The 25,796-nt window shown below is 45.2% G+C and overlaps 2 protein-coding genes across 2 annotated transcripts in view; one reads left to right on the top strand and one right to left on the bottom strand.

Moving 5' to 3' along the window:
• Window positions 1-5,999, top strand: part of nell2a (neural EGFL like 2a) — an 86,729-nt gene extending 80,730 nt beyond the window's left edge. The window contains exons 19-20 of the mRNA XM_030095293.1: window positions 2,334-2,558; window positions 5,152-5,999. Coding sequence (XP_029951153.1) covers window positions 2,334-2,558; window positions 5,152-5,193 — 267 coding nt within the window. The 3' untranslated portion in view covers window positions 5,194-5,999. The remainder of the gene's footprint in view (window positions 1-2,333; window positions 2,559-5,151) is intronic.
• A 9,836-nt stretch (window positions 6,000-15,835) lies between these two features.
• tmem117 (transmembrane protein 117) overlaps window positions 15,836-25,796 on the bottom strand; it is a 40,568-nt gene continuing 30,607 nt past the window's right edge. The window contains exons 5-8 of the mRNA XM_030096731.1: window positions 25,280-25,377; window positions 23,622-23,781; window positions 19,094-19,223; window positions 15,836-17,334 (exon numbers count right to left, since the gene is read on the bottom strand). Of these exons, the coding sequence (XP_029952591.1) occupies window positions 16,673-17,334; window positions 19,094-19,223; window positions 23,622-23,781; window positions 25,280-25,377 (1,050 nt within the window). The 3' untranslated portion in view covers window positions 15,836-16,672. The remainder of the gene's footprint in view (window positions 17,335-19,093; window positions 19,224-23,621; window positions 23,782-25,279; window positions 25,378-25,796) is intronic.

Raw genomic sequence — 25,796 nt, 5'->3', positions numbered from 1 at the left:
CTTGTCTTCCCCGCACTCTGGCATGCTGTAGCACACACACATACACACACACACACCCACAACTGGTGTCACTTCTTCTGTTGAATGACTCACAAATCATCATCTCCCGGGATCTCAGACACGCACTTTCAAATCCCCCCTTTTTCTCCCTTTTAGCCGCCGTTTGTAGCTTTTAAAGATCAGCCATACTTGGCTCTAAGATACTGTAAGTTGGCTCCAGCCTGACAGATTTATGGCGTGAGTAGCAACACCAATGTCATTTCTCCCCCTCCCCTCCTTCTCCCGCTATTGTAATGCTGTCCCGGCGCCCGGACCTCGAGGCTGCTTTTTTGGATTTCTTACAGCGAGCCATTATAGAAGGGCTTGAAAATCACAGCTCAGTGGAGAGGCAGCGGGGAAGCACAGCCGGCTGAAAATGGGCTCGCCCGGCTTCACTCCGGCTTCAGGCGCCGCTCGCTGCCGCCACTTATATATGTTGACACAAGCAGAAACAAACACATTTGACAATGCGGGCATGTCTGTCACCACAACGGAGAACACACACACACACACACACACACATAAACACATATATGGTGAAAACATTAGTATGCATGTTATGTACGGATGTTGAAAATTGCGGGTATTACTGAGTCACTGCGTGTCCGGCATATGTCCACACGCCCACATGAGGCACACTTAGTTAAAAGTAAACAGCCGCACCGGCAAAGCGAAAGCCCAGCAGCATGTGTTACCGCCAGCGCCACTTGAAAGGGTGAAGGAGGAGGCCGCTCCCGCGCCGCCATACAGGGGCGCCGCTATAGCGTGACAGGGACGTGAAATGAACCTTGAATGCTGCTACACTTAGCAGAGCCATGGCTGTCCGGGACTCAGCGGGGGACTTAAAATACACTGTGACAGCAGGCAGATGGGCAAAAAAAAAAAAAAAAAAACATCCTCCCAAGACCGGGATGCCAGTCCTTTTCCGTGAAACCGTGCAATCATTTGAAATCAAGAGTGTGGCCTTTGCAGGCTGTGCAGACGCACGGGCCTCCTGCCATTCGCTATCTTGTTAAATCACCGGAATATCAAAGGAGCCGATTCCTGTAGCTGCGCGTCGCAGATTGCAGTTTCGGAATAGAAGAGGAGGGACGTGACTGTTGCTGGCTAATTTCTCCCGCAAAAGATAAATGTCAGCGGCTCTGATCTCCGGAAGGCATGTGCAGCATTCACTGACACGTATGCATACGTATTGTGAAGTCTTACACATACGTGAAGCCGAGGAGATCCGCGTAGATACTGCAAATGCTAAACAGGAAGCCTGTTCAAAGCAATAACCTTCTAATATCACAAAGACATCAAAGAGCCGCCTTCAGTTCCAGCCTCAGATAAAGCTTTTTTCTGCTACATTGTTCTGTACAAAAGCCAAATGAAAGCTTATTGTGTACCAAATCTGTTCCTCCGGTGTGATCATACGCTGCATCTGCATCAGCAGGCAGAGATGACAGCGCCCCGTATCACAGATACCTGAAGCTCCAGGCTGCAGGCAGAGTGCTACCCCGCAGCAGGGGGGGATGGATGGGGGGTGTTGGGGGATTTCCCCACTTTAAGTGTTTACACACAGCACAGAGGCAGGGAAGTGGGCATTAGCGCTGTGTGTGTCTGTGCTTTATAGCCAGCCTAATTTACTACAACTCCTCCAAAAATGCTGAGCCGGGCGTTTTTCAGCGATATTAAATATCCCCGGTGGGACACTAGCGTCAAGCCTCTTGTAACTCTGTGTGTGTGTGTGTGGGTGTGTGTGTTCATATGTATAGAGTAAGGACTCATATTTCACTTCCCAATGAGGTGTGCGACACAGACGCTCATGGATGACGGCGTGAGCAGAAGTGGGTCAGGCCAGGATGATGGAGCGCACATTTAAAGAGGACCATTTGCAAAGATGGTCAAAACGTACGTCCTGCTTTGTGAGGCCGATGGATTGCGGCAGCGGCGGAAAATCCAATAAGGCTTGCTGCGCTGAAAGTTTGCCGTGAGATTAATACAGGAACAACAATAAGACTAGAACAAGTCAATTAAAAAAAAAAAGCTGGAGCGTTTACCTCTGCAGTGTAAAAGAAAAACTGCTGACTCGGGGAGGAGATTGCTCAGCTCATCTATATTTTCTTGGTACCTTAAGTACTTTTTTCCGTGGAGCAGAGACGGTCCCTCCAGCATACAAAATACACAACGTCAGGAAAAATATCTGTGTTTGCATTAATACTTATTTAAGCATAGGAAATACGCGTTTATTCCTCTTTTCTTAATTTTTCTGTCTGTCTGGGAACCTCACATCCCCTCTCTTCTCTCCGCAGCAGGGGCAGGTGGACTGCTGGCCCCTGCCGTGCCCGCCCGTGGACTGCGAGTTCACCGTGGTGCCGGAGGGCGAGTGCTGCCCCCGCTGCGTCACCGACCCCTGCCAGGCGGACACCATCCGCAACGACATCACCAAGACGTGCACGGACGAGCACGGCATCTCACGCTTCAGCGGCTCCTCCTGGATTAAACATGGCACGGAGTGCACCCTGTGCCAGTGCAAGGTGAGCCGCCGGCCTCGCCGGCAGCGTCCAAACAGCAAATTACAGTTCACCTGGTTCAGCTGCAGACCAGACGCCGGGGAGAAACGGCGTGGAGAGTGAGAAGAGAAGCCTTTGTACTTTTCTCAAGGAAACGCCGAGCACACGGCGGTCCAGCCTTTTGGCCCCGCGACAGGCAATTTGAGGATCTTCAACGCTTCATAGCAGTATTTATTACATATGTTTGGAGGTGTTGGCATAGTTCTGTCTCTGTTCACGCAAAACCGTTAGAAAACGAGAGTCGCCCGGTTCCTAAGAGCAGATTTTGAGTGGGTCACAAACGGAGAAGTGAATCAGTGGAGTAACACCGGAGCTGTTAAGCGAACCAAGATACGTCCATTATATGCAGAGAGGGAGAGGAAGTCTGATTCCCATACGCTAGAAGGAGACAGCTGCTGTTTTTGTTTTTGTTTGTGTTTTACAAAAGCACAATGGAGAGCAGAGAGAATCACTAATAAGAGAAGATGGTCCATTTGAGGATTATTTTCATTTCAAGTGTCTACGTTTGAGATAATTACAAAACAGATTTCTCAATTGCTTTTTTAAAATTAGTTTAGAAGCAATCTGTGTTCAGTGAAAGCATTTCTATGATATTAAGAAATAGATGCCCCCATTCTCTTTGTTGATCTTTTCTTTGCTATTGATGCTGCTTAAAAATATGCAGGGAAACGTGAAGCTGCATCCATTTTCTAGTTAGCTTCACTTACATGAGGTGGTGATAAAGTTAGTGTTTTTCTTTCTATAAAATGCTGCCACATTCCTCATTGGAGTGGTCGTCTGGTGCAGAATGCACTGCTCTCCATGCCCTGGCTTCACTTGCAGTTTTTAATCATGTCAAGTGCGATCTGCAGCGTGTGCTTGATCTCCCTCGCTGCATCAAGACAATGACCCTTCAGACTGACCCCATGCAGACCGGAGAAACCGCCAACAAGTGAAAATAGACACTTAACCTGATGATTGTTTCAAACATTTCAACATTTTTTTCTACATTTATATGGCTCAGCTCCATTTTCTTCATTTTCTTTCCATCCTGCATGCACGCAGTTGTCACAAGAGCAGCTGTTTGATTCTCGGTCAGCTTCATTTACTCCTCTCCTGACGGCACCGGCAGCAGGAGACACCTGCACCTGCAGGAAGACGGTACTCTTGCTTATTGAAGGTTGTCACCTCCGATTCAGTGAAAGCTGACATCCTGCTGTCAAGCTTGATTCAATACTCCAGTTTGTAATTCCCACGTTGCCTGCTGCTGCAAATAATAAACTCACACGATGGCTTTATTCCTACAGTCTCCAGGAGGCTTTAAATGTCTGAAAGTGTTGCAGGAGGACACAGTTATTACTGTGTGCATTCCTGTGAGAAAATAAGCATCATGCCTGGGATGTTGTTCGGGAACTTTTTGATGGTTTAGCTTCTTTATGAAGTCCTTGTTCGCACATGAGCAGGACTGTGACGTTCCTGCAGCACTGCCTAATGACTGGAAGCAGCTATTGGAGAAGTAACTAACCCAAACTACCAGCTCTAAAGAGACAGTAAAAAAATTACAAGTTTCCATTTCAGGGAGTTGTGAATCGGGCCGCTTCCCGGTCAAGAAGCAGTAAGTTGCATGTTGCCTAGCAACCTCCCGGCGATGATGAGACTCCTACTTCCAGTGTATAGGCTGGATATAATGAGCCTATTGCCCAAAATGTTCAGGCGCTCACCGAAAGAGGAACTATTTGAGATCTTGGGCAAACAGAAAACCTGCAGTGTTGGGGGGGGAACATCTGTCGGCCTCTGGTCCCTTGGCTCCGGCTCGCAGTCTAAAGCAAAGCTAAAGTATGTCCCTGCACCTCCTACATTGTGTAGAGCAGCTAGGAAACCTGGGAAAACTCAGACAATTTGAAGGAGTAAATCAGGTGGTGAAAGACATCCTCACCAGTTTTGTTTTTGTCGTAGCCTCCGAACAGCCGCAGAGAGAGTAACCTGCGCCGGCGACATCCTCTTCATTACCCAGTGTGAGAGTAAATAGTTTGCATCAGCTTCACTAATCCTCTAAGACTGAATCCCCTGCCTGAGTTTCCAGGATGAAATATTCTCTCCCTGCAACATCTTAGACAAAAGATAGAAGTCGTCCTCGGTGGACTTTCACTAAAATATTCAAAGTCTTTATTTGTGCTATCCTTCCGGGCAGGTTCGTATTTGTTGGCTCGGATACTCATCTCCTCTTCTTGAGACGCTCTGTACTGACATTCAGTGGCGGATTTGCCCGACTGAAGATTTCACACTTCCACTCCTCCATCCCTGCCAACCTTTATTAATCTGGAGAGTTTATCAGTCTCCCAACTTTAAAGCAAAATGACTGGGTGACCACTCACATTTGTATTCTCCGTAGAGAAGCGTTGCTTTGGATCAGTCGGTACCGAAATGACACCCAGAGGAACTGTAAATGTCAGGCTGAGTCTGCGGGCTGCACCTGGAAGCATTATCTGCCACGTTTCAAAGAAAGTTTTGCCCGAGGTTAAAGCGTGACAATAATCCACTTGTGTCTCTTTGTCTCCTCTCTCTTCTGGTCTTTCAGAATGGACACATCTGTTGCTCAGTGGACCCCATGTGCCTTTAGTCCCGGCAGATCTGAAGGCACCTGTACAGTGTTCTCCGTGTAAAAAAAAGGAAAAAAAAGGAAAAAAAAAAGAAAAAGTTAACACCACCCCTGTGTCTCCTCACCGTCCCTCTCACAGGCGTGGCTCAAGCCGTGTTTTTTTTTTTTTTTTTTTTTGCGTTGTCAGGATTGGCTTCGGCCTCGCAGACCCGGATGAATGGAGGCTACGAGTTCATAACGATGGCGAATACAGACAGCTGTACAAATTTACCCTCCAGGTACTTTCTCCTCAGATTACCTACAGTTTAAAGCTCCTATTATACGGTCTTCGCAGTAAACTCCACCCATCTGGCACCTTCCTGTGCACGTTAAGCATCCAGAATGTTCTGCAAACTCCCGGCGACGCGCGCCCACCCGCTTCCCCAACTTCTTTATACCAAATGCAAACCCACGTCATACCAAACCGGTGATGGACTCCAGCTCCTCAGAGCCACTCTCTTCGTTTTTGTCCCACCACTACCGAGTGAACCGTCAAGGATCACCGTCTCCTCCTTCAAACCATCGCTACATGAATCTGTAAGATATTACTATTACTGGCATGACTGTGCTTGATGTCCAAACATTTTTGCTGATTTCTAAATTCTTAATGATGATGATACCTTAGATAGAGCAAAGGCAGTTAGAATAAGGTTCTGTTGCCACTTTTATGAGTCGTCTATATTATGTGGTGCTTTGTAGCATTTTGTTCCATTTCTCTTTTTTGTAAATTTTATTTCCAAGCTTGTTATTGTGTAATAGTGAAATAAAGTATTTCCATTTACATTAAAGTCTGTCGATGCAGTTCATTTGTACAGGTTCTGAAATGTATCACAGTACACACAAAAAAAGATCTTCAGTTAAATACGACAACATTCTTTGGAGATGTAGCCTATGCATGAATGCATACACAACAAAACAATGTTTTAATAACAGGAATTTGTTCAGCTGAATATTCAGAATTTACACAGAAAATAGAAATTTTTTTAATCAAAATTGTGAATCACAACCTAAATAATTTGCTTTAAAATAAAAACAAATATCTGAATAACCCCACTGGGACTAATAAGTCGTAATAATAAAGCATTTAACATAATTTAAAACATCACTTGTAATAAAGTTTGATTATTAAAGCTAGGGTTGGCGATCTGAATGAGAGACATTTTTTAAAATACTGGTTAAAATGATCTTTATGACCCGATGGGAAGCAATTCATAGCGTGTTCTTTAAGTAGTTTGGAAAATATCCGCTATCTACAGCAGGAGTAAAATGGGAAAAACAGCAACCAATAGTCTTGCCAGGACACCTCGGTTGTAAACCAATCAAATCCCTTCACTGTTCGACCTGCCCCCTGCGCGTACATGTCAGTGGCGTGCACTGACCCTGGTTCAGTGCGCGCATAGAAGGACGGAGCGTCATTGCAGAATGGCGGAGACGAATGTTTTGGGGTTTACTTACCGTTGAGTGCGCCATAACTTGGCGTAGTGCAAATAAAGAAAAATGAAGAAACGAAGCGCTGAGGACAGGTTACGCCAGGAACGCGCTGGACGCGGAAGCGCCGTGCGCGGCGAATGTCTCCGCGTCTCCGCTCCCAACGGGAACTCCTCCATTGGGGTGGGAGCTGGGCGGAGCTAGGCGGAGCCTTGGGGAGATGCTACATTCGTGCTACATGCTAGTTTTCCAAGATTGCCAACCCTAGCTTTAAGGAATGTATGAAGAAGCTACAAAATAGAAAAATATGCTTTAATCGACAAGTTACACAAAATTACCCAAATTTTACCCACATTTTCAAACAAAAAAGCTACTTTTATCACAGGTACAGAAATGTCTCAGTATTTTTATCCATCTTCCAATACCATTTTCTCCAATCCACAAGGAGAAAGAGCTGAGCTGCGTTATGAGTGAGGCCAAGTTGCACTCTGCTCACTCGTCCATCACAGGACAAACACAGAGAGACGGACAGTCGGACATAATCAAACTCCATCCATGGGCAATTTAGAAGATCAAACATGCTTCTGCACTGTGGGAGGAAACTAGAGAAAGCCTACAAATGTTCAGGAAAAACATGTTATATCAGCTCAAAAAGGTTTTTTAGTTGTTACACACTGTTTAAATCTTTGTGTTTTATTATGACAAACTGGAAGTTTGTCATAATAAAACACCATTTTTTAAGTCCATAAAGAGTAAACAGTAAAGATATTTGTTTCCAAATATAGTAAGTTGAAGAAAAATGTAATGCTTGCTAGAAATTCTTCCCATATCTTTGAATTTAACTGGGTACCCATTCTAGTACTGCAATAAACAGCCATCAAAGTCAATGGGAAAAAAAGTAGAAACACAAACACAAGTGTAGCCATCAGACAAACAAAACCCAGAAAGGTGCAGCAGCCACAGGCACATATCAGCCTGTTCTGCCCGGCGGTGAGCCGGCGGGATCCTGAGGGATCCCATAATCTCGCTGGCTCAGGGGCGAGAAGACGTCGCTGCAAAGACCAGCCGACAGCCAGAAACAAAAGTCCCACATGGACCCACTTTGTTGTTCAGTGAAGGTGGGATGCAGGTGAGGGCCAGACTGCCTTTCTTTTTTATTTTTTACAGTATATCGCAAGGGCAGAACGATGCAGAGAAGATGAGGGGAATGGGTGCAGTTCAATATTATTACATATTAATAACACAAAGTGTGACCTGCATATATGCACTGATTAACAACCTCATTAACGTGCACAACCAGACAAGAGAGGAATGAAAGATGCTCTGAATTAAGAAATGTTTCACCTCTACCTCCTCCACGTGCATTTTGCTGAAACAAAGCAGAATTTCTCTGACACATATTTTATTATTAACCACTTGACTCAGACACTAAGTAATAGTTTATGGTTAAACGCTGCACTTCCTAATGGTTTTTCACATTAAAAGATGTTATGAATAATCACTGTTGGGATTCACTAATCAGCCATAAGATTATGATGACAGGTGAAGAGAATAATTAGCTCTTTATCACGGCACCTGTTAATGGGAGAACACTGAATCTTTTTACGCTGATGTGTTGGAATCAGGAAAAATGCATCCAGCACAAGGATTTAACCAAGCTCACGCATGGTTCCATGGTTTGGATAGGAATCCAAAGAAACTAAATTGATTTAAAGGTTTAAAAGATTAAATTAATCTGAAATGGCGAAAAAAGTTGTGGTTTTTAGCTCAGAGAACCTTTTGATAGGCTTTTAAGGAGTGAAAATTAGTTTTGGCTTCCGCTGTCAAAACACTGACTCCTGGATTAATATAAACTAAACCAGAGAGAAGAATCAGGCCTCTCGTGTTGGATCCACTTTGTCTTCCACAGATCTGGATGCGGAGTGGCGTCCGTCCCGGTTGTAGAACGGCGACTCCTCTCCTCTTTGTCCCGAACCTCTGGAGATGATAGTAATACTTGTACCACAGAAGAGCACTTAAAGCTCCTAATATAATTATGTATCCATTCACAGCCACGGGCCTGGAGATGGCTTCATTTCCCCGTGGAACGGTCTCTTTCCACCTCCCGATTCCACAAACTCCACCTCGCAGCTGCTTTCATTAACAAACACGCAACGTAATGGAGGCCATTTATATTCCGACGCACTCCTCTGCCTGCCTCGCCTCGCTCCGTCTTTCTCTTCAACCCCTCCAAAAAACTTTTCTACCTCAGGTTACGACGGCTGCAAACTCATCCCCGAGTTGAACGATGGGACGGCGGGCAGTGGGCAGTTGGCGGCGGCCGCTCGCCGGGTTGGCGAGGGCACCATCTGGCCTGCTCTGGTCCAGCGGCTTCTGGCTGGCGGTGGCGTGAAGCCAGTGGGCACCTGAGTAGTGGTGGCACAGCGGGGCAGACTGCTCCTCCAGCTGGCTCCTAAATGTCCAATTTTCCATGGAGGAGCTGAAACCCCCCACCACCCCCCCACCCCTGCAACAGATGCCCGAACCCACGGGGAGCCCACTTCACTGCCTGTCCTATATTCACCGCTAATGGCCGCACGCACATCGGTGTGGTCGTGGCCGGTGGAGCGAGGCAGGAGCGAGGAGTCGCTCTCACTTTCGGAGAGAGCTTAAACTGATAAAATGCATGAGAAATGTTTGCCGCTGACAGTTTTTTCATCACGTTCTCAGCCGTCTTATTAGTTGGCGAGAATCCACTCCACCGTTGAAGGAGAGAGATTTGTGGACGTTCAAGTCCGAGAACCAAGGAATCCATATTCAGTATCTGCAATTGGTAATCTAATCCATGCACCATGTATTGGAATTAAAAAAAAATGTAGACATGTGCAGCTTAAAGTATTTGTGTGCAGAATATTCACTTCTTGTTGCTGCAGGGTAAACTCTGTTTTTTTTTCTTCTTCTTATTTGTCATGGCTTATGCAGGATTGAGTAAACGCACGAGCCATATAGAGCCTCAGCCAGGAAAAAAAAAAAGGAATAAAACCCACTTTGAATTGTCTCTGTGAAAACTGCCGTGCACGCAGTCCCACCGCGCCCATAGCCTTCAGTTCCAGACAAAGCTGCAAATGCGGCTGAAACTGGATTAATAAAGCGACTGCTCAACAAACATTTTATCATCCCGAACTGATTTAATGGATTCCAATTTAAACATTTACAACTCAGTTGTAATTGGAAAGCAGATGCTATGTTGGCAGTGATAAATAGTTCGGCAGAGATTAGATTTTTCTCGTTTTTTCCCTCGAGATCCCCGAGAATGAAAAGGTCAAGCAGGTTTCGGTTCTTGCTTCGGAGCAGTCATCAGTGACTTTTCTAAATTAGTGGAAACCACAGGTTCTGTCACTTCCTCCTGACGAAGACATTTACTTTCTTCTTTGGCCGCATTTCAGTGCAGATCCAGGTTTGATTTGTTCTAAATTGTAAACTGACTTCACTCATGCACTGATGGACTTCATTACTAATATCAGCGAGAAAATAAAAGTAGTGTTATCGCAGTAACGCATTATTCACCATGCTGCCTATAAATAACACATTTTCACCATCAAAGCCGTATTAAATATTTCACTCATTAACACGCACAAGCCAATGAGGACCGAGAAGCAGTACATGTAGGCCCCGCCCTCCGCTGGGAGCAACACAGGGTTTAATGTCTTGCCCAAGGACACTTGGGCTCAAGGATAACCGGTACTGAGGATCAAACTGCTGGAGTTGAAGGACGACCTGCCTTATCATGTGAGCCACTATCCTCCCTCAATGCATATTTAAGTCTGCAGAGTCAATCTCCGGAGAGACGAGGAGCTGAGAAAAAGCCTGAAATGGAACATTATGAAGCCACATTTTCTATGAAGACCATTGTACGGATGGATTTAAACTCCTGTGATGAGGTTCAGGAAGTGAAGAGAAGTTATTTGACCTTGATTTTTTTTCCTGTAGGTCTCTGTTTTGTTTTTGAGGTGTGGCGTTCGACCCTGTTTGAGTTTATAAGCTTTCAGCATCGCAGCAGTTTCAGTGAGTGTGGCTACGTGCCGTTTTTGATTCCGAATTGATTTATTCTGAATTAAGTAATTCAGAATTATATTCATGAGCTTGGTGTTAACGTGGAAGAAACAAAGGATTAAATCCTCTCTCACGCCGGGGTCTGCGAAGCGTTCTGATTGGACGGACTGACGTCTCCCGGAAGTAAACAGCGTTTTTCTCGTCTTTCTTTCTTCGATTAACTTTGACGCTACAGCTTAGAAACTGTCCGCGTTGTTAAGCGCCATCGATCCGGTCGTCTCATTGTATCCAATTGTTCTAAAACTGCCGTCAAACAAATCGTCTCCATACGAGTCAAAACGCAACCCAGTCTCACCGCAGTTCATGATATGAGTCGCGTAAATTAATCTATTGAATCGCGTCCAGGAGCACGATTTGTACAGTTTTTTCGTGTCCTGCGGCTGAGCTGTCGGCAGCCGGTGACCAGTCGTGGGCGCCCCCTGTGCTGCATGTCCATTCGTCCTTGGTCAAACTCGCTTTGATATGTCGCTTTACTATTGAACACATTTCAACCAAGAACGTAACCACGTAGATCGCCAATATGTATTTCGACCACACAGAAAGTGGATCATTTTTTTCTCCCCTTTTATATTTGAAAGGATACAATCGCAATGTTTCCAGAATGATCCTGTTCAGCAGTGTGGGTGCACACGTCTTTACAGTTATCTCCAGCGTGGACAGGGCAATAACAGTAAAACTGGGCATTATCTGAGCGTCTGGATAAAAGAAACAATAGTATATGCATTGTTTAATCGTGAGGGGGCGTGGCCAGGCGACTGTCATTGAAATGTATTAGTTTAAAAAGAGAGGCGTGGGACACGAAAAAACTGTGCAAATCGTGCAAACGATTCAATAGATTAATTTACGTGACTCATAAGCACTGCAGTTGCGAAATTAGGCTTTTATTCGGATTTATAGAGGAATAAAAAGTCCGATGTAAATGCACGGAGTAGGAAACAATTTGAATAAACTGTGATCGTCCTTCCTGCACGAGGCAGAGGTCATGATCCCCTAACCCCTGTGGGCGTCGGTCCTCCCAGTGAGGGACATTCCTCCGAGCCTCGTGTTGCTCTGTGCAGTATCAGAAACTTGCAGGAGGAATCGGTGATGAGTCGGTGTTTCCTTCACGGCCGCTGGAGACAGAGTCCGTCTCTCTGGACAGAGGGAGAAGCTGCGAGCTTCCCGGGACTGGCTGGGTCCATAAATTCCAGCGGGTCTCCGAGAGTCACGGAGCTGTCAGCGCAGAGTGATGGCCCACGCCGGGACATGATGCACTGATGTAATTGGAGGATAGCTCAAAGACAGAGGAGGAGATTCCAGTCAGATCTGTACCTATGGCTCATCCGCCTCAAGGGGATTGTGCTGGTTTATATTTAGCTCCGGGTGCTACAAAGCAATTCACCTTTTTTCCCTCTCAAAAGCAGCAACTGAGGAAGCAACTGATTTTGATAGAAGAAAAGTGAATAGAGAACACAGTAAATTAGGGAAGATGTTTCAATAGTGCCTCCAGAAAATTTAAACGTGATATTAAAGGAAAAAAAAAAAAGACGATTGTGCGTAAAAACATATTGCGATAAATCATAAATTTTACCAGCTTTCACTGAGGAAGCGGTCAATATGCTGGTAACTCAACGCGGACGTTAGGATCCAACACCCCGCAAATATTTTAGAAACTCTGGTTCTGATGTGTTCTCTCAATTACTGCATGGTCCTCCGAAAATCAATATCTCATTTCTCGGCCCAATGGCAGAATTGGAAGACGGCCACAGTCAAACAGTTAATACACTCCCGGCAATGACATTTATTTTCCCAGACAAACAACAAGCAGCAGCGAGGCCTCAGGTGCTCACTCACCTGCTTGGTTTTCACGCAGCAGCCATTTTTCCATATTTACCATTAACATCACCTCATTAGAGGTTATTTACAGCGAGAGGCCAGGCTGCTGGATCCAGCTTCACGTCACTGCATACATGTGAGAAAAACTGAAATGCTTAAAGATCATGTTGAATTGTGAAATAAAATATCAACACAAGGTATTGGTGACTTTTTTGCCTTCCAGTCAGAGTTTTGGTTTTATTTTCCTCATCAGCACAACTGCACACTGTTTTTGAAGGAACTCCACAGGGAGGTTGTTCCAGAGCATCTCTGGTAATGAAGCAGACTCTCTGCAGCCCCAGGCGGACCCCACCCTGTAGAGAGGAGCCCTCTGCCGGGGCCACACCGCCACCCCTCACGTCCTCTGCTCTTACCTTAACCGCTATGTTTGGGTTGCAGAACAGATTTGAAGCTTATCAGACGCTTTTCTGATTCTGTCACCTCATAGAAAAGCAGCACTTTTATCTAACACCCACATAGAAGCTTCACGCCGTAGTGTGTCTAACTCCTATGTGAATTTCACCAGGTTGATATTGATGAAACTCTTTTAAGTTGTCACATGTTGTGTAAACCTGAGAGATTCAGGCAGGCGCAACAAAAAGTATGAATATGAATCTTCCCATAAAGTTGCTTTTATTGGATTAAATACTACTTGGTTGGATTTTAGAAAACATCATAATAAAAAAATGAGCTTTATGAATCATAAGATCTGTGTTATATACTGTATTGATTCCAGTTATTTGATTAAAAGTAATCCCCCCCCCTAAATATTATTATGAACATGAGTTTTTCCCCCATTTATTTGATCAAATTCTTTATTTATTCAAGATATTAAAAACACAGCACATGCAAACACAATGCTGCATCCTGGACATATTAGCAGACACACTCTGGACTCCAGCGGCCCTGGTTGCACCGACCACAGCTCTTCATCCTCGCTGCCATCCGGAGAGTTTGAGCTGCAGCGTCTTACAGCCTTTGAAGGGCTTCTTATCAAAATGTCCAGCACCTGTAGCGAGCTTCTCATCCCTGACATTTGACTTGCTTATTCGGGCGTTTGTGGATCACATCGGCATGTTTCTCTGCTTTCTGTCACCACTGCTTTGTTGTTATGCAAACCTCGGTACAGGTGGATATTAGACCATAGTGCAGCCCCACTATTTGAGATCTGTAGGTAAGGATGATTCTTCCTCGACGGACCATGAAAGTTTGCATGAAAATGTATATTTTTTTCTGTTTATTGCACCTGGAACAAAGGGGAACCTTTCAAACAAATTCAATTTGCCACAGCTGTTACATGCTGGAATGAAAAATGCATTTAGAAATTAGAAAAGAACGTAATCCTCCGTATCAGGCCATGTTTTTTCCTCTCTCCATCTTCTTGTCAGTCATCTCACGACCCTTCCAACACTGGGAACCACTTCTCCCCGCAATGAGTTCAGTTTTCCTTCCTGAGACATTTTCGATCCAATCTATAACTCATTTACACGTAGACATGTTCTATAAACAAATCCCGCCGGGGAGCCAAACACGTAACAAATTCAAATTGTTTCCCAGCGGCATAAATCAAACGGCAGACAGGCCCCGAGCAGGACTCATGCTAATCTGAGCTGGGTGTCGTGTGTATGCAGACTACATATTCAAGTGTCCTTGTGCAGATAGTATCATTATTTCTCATGTCGCCCACATTAATTGGGTCAGCAGCTGCAAGTAGCTTGACCTGTGCTGTTGCTTGGCAACTACTTCCCAAGCATATAGGAAAAAAATAAATAAATAAAAATAAAACATAAACCAGAACTTTTTCTTTGTTACAAATGATTAAATATCAGCAGCCTTGTGTCACTTGTCAAATAAAAGAAAATGAGAGTAGTAAACAAATGCAGTATGTAACAAATGTATTAATTTATTGGAAACACAAGGTTGAACAGATGTACAGGACACGATGCAAACACTGAGAGGGTTCCTCTGCCTTAAAAACACACAGGAATTGAAGGTCAGTTTTGCAACACAATGAAAACAGTCTGAACAAGAAAGATGAAGCCCTCACTTTTAACCAAAAAAAACACACAATAGCTACATTAGAAAACATATTTAGAGGCCCTTCATGTCCAAAGAGGCTCTGCCCTTTGGTGAAACACTAATATCCACTGTCTTCTCACAGCTTTAACGTATAAAAGGATAATTACACAACCGAGAGCTGCGAACCAATTATGCTAAATAAATTGACCTCTTCACAGAATGGCCTTTGTCAAAAAACAAGTGTAGTCGAGGAACACCTACACTACACACTTCACAAGCCTCCACACTCACACACACGCACACACACACACACACACAGACAACATGCATTAGTAAGTAGAAAACCGATATGACGCACAGACAGGGAATGAGCCATCGGAATAAACAGATTCCAAGAGAGCAGACTGATTATGGGTAAATAATTATAGATTAAGTGGTTCAACTTAAATGTTAAAGCCCAACCAGTAAGTATTGATATGTCTTGTCATTTTCCAGGATAATTATTGAATTCGATCAACATAAACATTAAAAATATATATCTTTGATTACTTCAATGCACTCATTGATAAGTTAAATATTACTGAATACTATTATAGAAGTATTCTGATCGCCCGCCCCTGACTTCATACTGATGTGCAGTATGTCGAATTTCCAAACAGAGGTGCATCCTGTCAAAGTAAACAATGTCGTCTCTCTCTGGATTCCGTTGTTAAGTAGGTGTAAATCCTCATAGTTTCATCCCGATAGGGAAATGAATTACAGGTCATCGTAGCGTATTATAGTGCATCGCACATTAATAGGAAGTAATGCAGGATTACATAATATCGTTCCACATGGTCTCTTATGAGTATGTACAGTTTATATCACTTTAAAATGAGCAAACTTTTTTTAAAGTAGCAATATCTGTGGAAAATACTGTAATATTTGGCATCTTTGGTCATAGATATATTTTAAGTAGTACTCCTCTATATTTGGGAGAAAATAGTGGCAAAGCTACGAGGGAGAGTTAGTAATATAGAAATAGGGTTTTTTGGTCCATGCATTTTGCTGGGGAAAAAAAATGAAATGAGTAAACTGAAGCTACATTTATTTTTCAGAGCAAAAGCTGCAAATCTGCATTTTTACATCAAATGGCAAGTACAGAAAAAATTGAAAAAAAAGAAGCTTTTAAAGCAAAAGTTAAAAGTAAATGCAGCAGCTTTGACTGCTTTTCAAATGAGTTTTTAAAAAAAATAGAATAGAATAAATATTTTTCATGCATTTACCTGGAAAACTGCTTCTAAGAACTTTTAAGGTTTATCTCGACATGAAGAAGCCCTGAGCTTTGGAGAAGAAGCCCCCCTCACACTTCAATGGCGTGTTTATGCCAAGGGCGAAGCCGCCGCCGCCGCTGCTCCCGTGGTTAGTATGCAGCGACGGCGTAGCGGCGGCGGCAGCAGCAACATAAGCAATCATGAGGTGGCCTGTTGCTTTGCTTTTCATCTTTGCTGATTGCATTTATTACCGCTGCAATTAATAACAAGTGAGGGGAGACGGACAGGTCATTACCGGAAGTAATCATGTCGTTTGATTCAGAGATATACATTTAAAAGTGAGTGAGAGTAAATTAAAGTCGGAGGGTCTACGAGGTAACGAGGGTCCGTGTGGTATGAAAACACTGTGAGGGCAGACTGTGAGTCAGACATCTTTTGTTCTGTTGGGAGTATATGTATCAGAACGTGTGAAAAATCAAGGCACTGAAGGAGCCGGAGCACTGCCGATACAATAAGATCCACCTGACAGCAGCGCCGCGGCGGTAGAAACTCTCCTCTGGTATAGGCACCAATGAGCAAACGCTGACAAAAACGTACCTTAAATGAAAAAATTACAAGCGAGCACCACGTCGGTAAGAGTTTGCATTCGGTTGGAAAAGTTAGCAGAATCGGTGCATCAGAATTAGTGCCTTTTTTTTTTTTTACAGGCTTTGAAAAAGGTTGTAGAAAAATATAGTAAATGACTGAACAACTCTGTCCTTCGTTTCATCTGAGGTCCAGCCCGTCCACGTGAACGTTCTCAGGAGCGAACCGAGTCACGGAGAGAGTTTGTGGACGTCAAAAGAGACCGCTGGTTCGTCCTGCGACGCGCTGTCGATCACGATGCTGGGATGCGTCTCCTGGGTTTCCGTGGAGATGGTGGAGTTGGCGGACGGCGTGGCCCCGAAGTGCGGCCCGTCCACCGACAGCAGCATGGGCGTCCCCGACCGCTTCAGGCTCTCGCTCATGGTCACGTGCGCCTCCTCGGGCGTCACGCCCATCTCCTTGCTGTACTCCGACGGCGACTTCCTCTTTATCCTCTCGTACGTCTTGCTCTGGTTCTCCGTGATGGTCTCGCTGTCCTGGAAGCGGCCGAACAGCCAGATGAAGAAGCCGAAGAGGACGAACGCCGCCAGGCTGGGAATGAAGGCCAGACACTTGACGTCCAGGCTGGCGCCGACGTAGCGGCTGTGGAGGAACATGTCCTGCTCCACGTAGGTCCGGTTGGTGCCGGGGTCGACGTTGGTGGAGCGCCACTCGTACGTGAGCGTGCTGTGGTTGAAATTCCTGAGTGTGTCGGGCTCCTCCACCGTGTAGATCTTCTCGCCGGGGCCGACGTACTGACCGTACTCGTACGGCTTGTAGAAGATCTGGTTCTTCCACATGTTCAGATCCAAGATCAACACGAGGAAGATGATGCCGTAGTTGAACCACTTCCCTACGAAGAGATACTTTAGTTAGATCTGACGGATTGGCACAACGGGGCAAAATAGATGAGTTTGTCAAGTTTTGCAAAAAAGACATGATTAGCAATGAATCCAAACGCCTCACTCGGAAGTGTTAATGTCTCAGTGCTTTGTTCCTCCATATGACAGTGCTCTTTTACACCAGCTGTGTTTCTTTTTTCACTTCAGCAGTTCAAACGAGTCTTTCAAACGGGGAGCAGCTGGCTGACTTTGTTGGTTTTGATCAGTTTTCTTTGATTTTTGTGCTTCTAACTTTCACCCTTTGGCCACCAGGTATGAAGTATGAATGAACAAAATGTTGCAGTATTTAAGACAAATGTGAGACTTCAAGCCAAATGACCAGATTCATGATGCATTTTGTGTTGGCGCCTTCCTTTCTGGGTAAATTTCCTCTGCATGAATAATAAAACATGTTGTCTGTAAAGTGGATCGCTGAGCCGTTTCAGGTGGAAACAGGAGCAGAGTCGACAACGTGTACTTTAACTCGCTCGTGACTCATCGGAGCTGAGGGCCGATGTGACTGAGGTCCTGAAAACTTTGTTGAAGAACCGCTGTTGAATTCGGTCGGGTCAAACAATCGACTGCAATCACGGCGCGCATGTGCAGATGTTTCAGAAAGCTTTTGATTTCTTTGTTGAGTGCAATCGTTGCACTTTGAAAACCTTTAAAAAAAAAAAAAACCCTGCAGCTTTGAGGGACCAGATGTGCCGGTGAACCGAGAGTCAAACTCAACAAAACTTCACTGTTTTTCACATCAAAACCATACATTGTGCAGTTCTGTTTAACACTGTACAGATATTTTAGCACAAGAGCTGACTGATCCACAAAACACACCTTCTCCAAACAAGATAAAGAGTACAGAGCCTAACAGACAGACGCGCCGTCACAGTCATCTATCAGGAATCTCCCTCTCTCTGCATACAGAGAACCATCTGCAGGTACGACTTCCTCCCCGGTATCTTCAAACCAGATCGCTGTATTACCTGGAGACAGCCGTCTCCCCAGGTTGACTAATAGCAGGCAGATGTCTCCCCGGGTGTACGTGACGCCGCTCCCTTCCTCTCCCCCCGGGATACCATGTTAATAAGCTTTTAGTTAAACCAATCACGTCGCGCTATTTCCATAATGCTTAATGGATATGCGATGCATTAGGGTTAACAACCTTCCTCGAATCGCTGAGCATTTGAACAGCTTAACATTTAGCTCAGGAACATTGGCTCTGGCGCTCTCGCTCTCTCGACGGCTGCGAGTGGCCGTGCGCACGCCGCGGAACAAAATGGAGAAACCTGGAGGACGGGTTTTAAATGGGGAATACACTCGTTTGCAGGGAACATTAAAGGCGCGGAGATGTGAGAGATGATGAGAGAAGTGTCTCGCACGACAGGAAGGAAACAGGGGGATCGGGGGAGGGGGGGGGGGGACACAGCCGAGGCGGCGGCGGCGGCGGCGGCGGCGGCACCTGCGCGCCGCATCAGCTACACATGTATTATAAATGGTCGCTGTGGTTTAACCAACAAACTCTTCCCCGCTGAGAGGGAAGAGGGAAACTAGAACAGCATCGGCGCGCTGGGTATTCAAGTCAAAAAATAGGACAGAGTTATCTTCCCCCTCGCCAACATTTTGATTTCTTTCTGCAACTTCGCCAATTTATTGACTGTGGGCGTTGCTCGGGAAAGTGAAGCGATGAAGTGACCGCGTTGCCCGAGCGCCGCGGCAGAGCCGAGCGTGTACCTGTGATGTGAATGTGGTATTCCTCCTTAAAGACGCGCTTGCAGACAGGAAGCTTGACCTTTACGTGCGTCGTTGACATTCCTGGTAGATTCATATCCAGGTCACCCATGAAGTGAGGGAACTCCCAGTCCTGCAAACACACACACACACACACACACACACACACACACACACACACACATACACACACACACGCACACGCACACACAGATGTAAAAGTGGGTCGTTCCCTGTAAAAACAACAGATTTCATTCACATGACTCAATTCACCGTCATGACTGTGCTTCATTTTTTCATAGGAATCGTGTCGGCGTGGTTCAGACCAGCAGCAGAGGCGAAATGTTCACGTTTTAAACCGAGCAGGTTGGAAAACAGGAAACTGCACAACACAACAACGACTGCTGCTGTTTCATGAAGGCATTACGTTTTATTACGTATTTATGTCGGTCGCTTTAAATTTTCAAGGGTTGCTTGATACCATTAGACGCCTTTAAACTTTTAAATAGTTTGCAGTCGGCCGCGTATTTCTCACTGCAGCTGATGACAATTATATAACCAGGAAAATATCACTGAATACTTAGGAACTGTCTTCAAAACAGAACCTAAATTTTCAAAGCATACAGTTTGTATAAGAAATAAATAGATAAATAAATATGAAGTTAAAAACTATTGACTAAAATGATAAAAAAACGAAAAAAAATTATGAATTAATATAACATTATTGTCATACAGTGTACATATAATATTACAATTGTAATATGCTGAAGTTAGCTCTGCATAAATCAACCTGAAGTGAAATGGAGTTGTTTCTGCCATCAAGTGAAAAAGGGCCGATACTGTATATTTCATCAAATGGTGAAATGTTTTCATTTTAATATTTGATATGTTGCTTAGGTTCTATTGAGAATAAGAGTTTTCAGTTTATTGGATTTACAAATCGTTGCATCATGTTTTTCCTTTTATTCCACAAATTTGTGGTACAGTGATGGAAGTCTTTAGATTCACTGTAATAACGAAAATAATTCATCTCGTCCAAAACTGAAAGCAAACAACGTGTTGCTTTTCTTTATCTCGACATTATTCACAGAAAATACCCAGTAAGGCCCAGACGGTCTCCTCGGGAGGCCCAATCCTCACGCGAAAAGACCCCGACTCCTCATCCGGCTGTGACGGCGCCGCCGCAGCCACATTCAAACACCACATGACAAATGTTGGCCATCCGTCATGCTTTGCCAAAACATTTGCCACAAGTTACTGAAAGCCCTCGCATTAGCCGGTATGACGTCCCGGCGGGCCGTCTTCACACGCTGACTGGGGGTCAGAGCCGGAGCCGGCCGCCGGGACCGTGTGTTTACAGCCTGGTGGAAGTGTACTCGTGTGTACTGGGACTTCAACATGTCAAAATACATCAACAGGCAGGCCAAAGTGACATTTAGAAGCTGCTCGTGCCCTGTGGTGTCGCGCTTGTTTTTCTTTTCTTTTTTTTTCTTTTTTTTTTTTTTTTGCCAGTGTGTTAAGAGAAAAGTCACAGTCTGAACAAAAAAACAGACAATACAAATTGTATTGTCCTCTCTTTAATGCATTTTTTTTTTAATGTATAAATGGTCAACCCATACAACTGCAATAAGATCCTTTGCATGACAAGACCAGGATGCTAAACTTAGACTGGCAGAAAGAGTGAAGAGCTGAGAAAAACCAAAATGTTTTAAAACAGTTTCTTTCTGCAGAGCAGACTTAATCATCTCACTAATTATCCTTTGTCATCACGATTAGACAAAAGACAAAACTAACGCACGCATAATTTGAGATTAGCCACATTTCGCTCTGATTCCTATTGTTCGTGCAGACTGGCTCCCTGCGTGAAATCACTGCACTCCTGGATTTGCTGTATTCTCATGTGATCGCGGGTCTCCTGTGTCAATATCTATGAGCCGAGCGGCATAACAGCTTGATGATAGCCCCTTGGATATTAATTAAGTCCTCCTCTCCTCTTCCTTAGCTGCCGGATCTGTTGCTGTAGCACTAACAGGCATGGCATTTAAACCTGCCTCCCACAAAATAATGAGCCTCAGTGACAAATACACAAGGAGTAAACCGGCAAGGTGTGCGAGCATTGTCTTCCACGGATGTAAATGTGTGTGTGTGTGTGTCTGTGTGTGCATATAGGACAGAGAACTCTGACATCCGGCTGAGAAAATGCAGAAAAATAACACAATTATACAAAAAAAAAAAAAAAAAAAAAAAAAAAAAATTATTTAGAAAATGAAAAAGTAAAGCCCTTGCTCGGAGCCAAATCCAGGCAGGTCATTAGCCGGGGCATTAATTACTTTGAGAACAACACCACCCATCCTTTCTCATGGTGTGAGATTAACTGCGTCCATGCACCAAGATGCAAGTGAATGAAGTTATAGGGAGGATCTGTGGCGGATGATTCTTTTATTGACGGGAGGAGCGCGGTGACTGGCTGCCGGCGCAGCGGCCCTGTGACGGCAGCAGCAGCAGCAGCCGACTCACGTCGTAAATAACCGCAGTAAATGTGCTTGCTGTACACTGCACAGAAAATGAGAAGGGCCCGTCGTAAACAAATCACGGCGAGAGGGGGAGTAATATACTGTCAAGTTACAGTGAGAGAGGAGGAGAGGGAGAAACAAAGGGAGCGTCGCACGGTCAACCTCAGCTGTCAAAATAAGGACTTCGCATCACATCGGGTCCGAAGCTGGAAATAAAACGCCGGATTCAGAGGAAACACTTCGGTGTAAGTTGTGCTGTTTCGATACAAGATCGCATTAATTGGGGAAAATATATGAGAGAAAAGACCAGAGTGCAAAGTAATTACGAGCCACAGCAGCCAGAGTCCCTTCTTTAAATAATGAAATGTTTCAATAAATAAGTCTAGAAACCACTTTTAATGCTACAGTTGTTTTATTGTGGTGGGCATGAGAAGAGTCTGCCTGCCAGGTTTCTGTGCAGCGGCGTTTCTGCAACAGTCAAAGACGCTTTCCCATACAACTGCTGGCTCTCTGGGTAATTAGCATATTAATCAGAGGACGAATGCATATTCATGAGGGAAACAAATATCGATCCAGCAGCTTAACCTCTAAAACCAGCGAGCCATCGGTCCATCTATCTTAAGACAGCTGTAGGACTGCACAGTATATTGCAGAGATAAAATACTGGACTCGTTCTCTGTGTACTTCTGTAATTAACGTTTTAGCTCTGCACATAAATGCTACTTTAACAGTGATTCCATTGTTGATTTTACTCATTTATTCATTTAAGAAGCATGCAGTAGTCGTTACCTCCGATTCAGTAGTGAGTGACAGTCAAATTTACCCCCAGACACAGCTTTATGGAGTCCATGTGGCACAGTTTAGCAAGTTATAAACTTATAAGACTGCTAAGCTGCAGTTTGGAGAAACCTTTACGATCCCAGCTGAGTAAAGGTGAAGAGCAGAATGCAGACTGTGCAGGTCTCACACACAGAGACAGTCACACACACACACATTCACAGCAATTTCTGAGTCACTATTCAGTGTCAAATGTTTGCTTTTGGACTGTGGGAAGAAAATCTGACATCCTGGAAAAAAAAAAAAAAAAAAAAAAATGCATGCACAGAAAGAACATGCAAACTCCAAAGGTCTTCAAAGCCTTCAGGCGGGGATCTTCTGACTGTGAGGTGAGAGTGTTAACCACTGCACCGCCGTGCAGCGTCATGACTTGGGGGGAAAACGTATTTCTGAAGCAAGAGGAGGAGCTGCTATGAACAAAGGCTCACAGCGGAACAGTGGAGACACATGAATGGTCTGTGGCTCATGGCGAGACAAGAAAAAGTAGACAAAAAAAAAACCTTCCCTCTCTCTTTCTCCTCAGTACACAGTTATGTGTTTGTTTTTTTATATCCCAGACAAAGTCATTTACATATTCATGAGGCTCTGACACAGGCTTTATTGATGTATACTCTCCTGTGGGCAGGAGGACACTGGGTGAGGGGGGGGGGGGGGGGGGGGGGGGGGGGGGGGGGGGGGGGGCGGAAAGAGAGAGCGAGGAGAGAAAGTGAGAGAAAAACTTCAATCTTGTGAGTCATCATTAAAGAAAGTAAACCACAGTCATCGGGGGAGTGGGCGAGGGAGAGGGGTGAGTTCATGGCTGAGGGGCTGAGAAAGGAGGAGATACGGGAGAAAAAACAACAGTTTGTATATCTATCTATAGATATAAGTTGAGTGTGTGTGAGTGTGTGTGAGTGTGTGTGTGTGTGTGTGTGTGTGTGTGTGTGTGTGTGTGTGTGTGTGTGTGTGTGTGTGTGTGCCAACTGAGAGCGATCAAACACCTCTCTGCTGCTCTGTGCCGCAGTGCCCCATTGATGAATGTGGAAGGGAGGGAGGGTGGAGGGGAGAGCTGGCAAGATGGGTAGTGGAGCAAGCCAAGAGACGTCCCAGCGTCCTCCTTTTCTTTCTTTCTTTTTTTTTTTTTTTTTACATCTTCTTCTTCTTTTTTTTTTTTTTTAATTGGCCACCGGGGAGCGGCCTACCTGCATGACAATGAGAAGGTCGAAGACCAGGATGAAGGAGGCGAGGAAGGCCCGGGAGACCTCGTCGCTGGGCAGGAAGCCGCGGTTCAGGTTGTCCCAGCTGATCCAGTCGGTGCTGATGACCAGAACCACCACCGAGGTCAGGGAGATGAGCACCGTCCTGCGCAGGAGGAGGAGGAGGAGGAGGAGGAGGAGGAGGAGGAGGCGATGAGCGCGTCGCACATCCCGGAAGACAAACAGCTCATCCACGACGGCGGCGAGCGAAGATAAATCTCACACCAGTCAGTCTCTCTTCATGGACTCAATAATGTATTGAACAACACTTTTTACCAGGATTTGACAAATGGCGGCAGATAAGGCCTCCAGCGAGACGAATGCACACGGACGAGGAGTGTGTGTGTTAGCGGCTGCAGGGAGGGCGTAAATCAAAACCGCTCATATTTCCATGTATTTTCATATTTAATAGCCAGGATGTTTCATTTACCTTTCCACCGTCGGGTGTTCAGTTTCTGCCGCTTTGCAGCAGCGTTGGGTTTATTGCTGAATTCCTCGGTCATGTGTTCAGTAAGTTGGTTTTAGTCTCCACTGTGTATTTTGTCTCAATGTCACCCGGCGATTATTCTGACGCTGTGTGTGTGTGTGTGTGTGTGTGTGTGTGTGTGTGTGTGTGTGCGCTTGCTCTCGCCACACATTGCTTGGCTGCACTGCAGATAGTGACTGCCAGCTCATATCCCATGTCAACTGCTGGGGAGATAAATTTTGAGTCTTTTTTTTTTTTTCAAATCATTACTATCCCACAGTGCAAATCTTCTCCTCGGCGTGACTTTTGGCTCTGTTGTTTGGGAATCTGCTGCGGGGCCTTCAGCACGTATCGACATAACATATCAGGCAACGCATTTATCAATCACGTTCCGGGCTCTGAATTTCAAACGGCGGCTCGTCAAATCTCCCATCGATTGTGACGGCGCGAGTGGCGCCGCCGCGCATCGATAAGACGAAAGGGCTCGCGGAGAAGTCGCAGAACGAAATCGTCCGCGCGCATTCTAATCGCAGGTGGATCAATTCCTCGGGAGGAAATGTTTCAACACGGCGTCCGGAGAAGTTTCTGAGGCGTCTCCGGCGCCCTGCGTGTACGGATCAAGCGGATCGCCCGTCCTTCAGTTCTCCGCGTGACCCGAAAGTGAACCGCCGGCGTGTCTTCCTCGACTGAAGCGGATTACGTCACGCCGCCGGGACCGTGCGAGGCCGATCTACGCCGGGGACGTGGAGTAATGGGCATATCGGACATGGTTTGCGGCATTTGTTTAGCAGTTATTTCAGGGTCACGGCTGGAGCTGGGAGGAAGTGAGAAGCAGGGCGCCGCCTCGCCCTGCGACCTTGCTGTGTCCATTGATTTTCACCCTGTTCTTCTAATTAAAGGTGCTGACACTGAGTGAGGGAAGATTAACACGGATATTGACTGCGTGTAACCCTGCAACGGAAGACCAAATACACACACACACACACGTGCACACACACACCTACAGAGCGTCTTAGGAATATGTAATGCACTTAGTAAGCTAGTAGAAAGATAAGGCTCTCTGAGAATTAATGGAGGTGCAGTCAAGGATGAACACGGTCTGACACCAATATTATCTTGTTGTGACAAGAAGACACACCAGAAGAGGACGATCCTGTTGTTTCCCCGTTTCCAGAAGGTCCTGGCGGCCTTGCCCCAGTCCGGGTAGTTCTGATCCTGGAGCATCATGTCTGTGACCTGAGCGGGAGGACAAGATGGGATTGAAAAGTTTGTTTGGAAGTGGAATCGTGCCGGAGCGGCGGCTCGCACTGTGTGGAAATGGAATATTCTTCCTGAGTAAACGTGTCTGTCTTCCAGTGTTTACCCTGCTTTCGCCTGTAGTTAGCCGGGACCCTGAAAAGGATAAAGAACCATAGAAAACGGAAGATTGGATGGATGAAATTCAACCGGCTGTAAAATAATGAGTGTGGAAGGAAACTGGATATCAGCTACAACATGAACGTATTGAACGTCACAGTGAGCTTTAGCTCGAAGCTATACTACTTTAAGTTCGATCTGTTCGTTCAATAAAATTATGGGGAATAAGAAACATTTTTTTTTAAATAAAAAAAATGTCTACATTATTGATGAGGAATGTAGAAAGCAGTCTGGCTTTA

Source organism: Salarias fasciatus, chromosome 7 (genome assembly GCF_902148845.1).
Source record: "Salarias fasciatus chromosome 7, fSalaFa1.1, whole genome shotgun sequence".
In the NCBI taxonomy this organism is placed as follows: domain Eukaryota; kingdom Metazoa; phylum Chordata; class Actinopteri; order Blenniiformes; family Blenniidae; genus Salarias; species Salarias fasciatus.
This window is presented reverse-complemented; position numbering and strand designations above follow the sequence as displayed.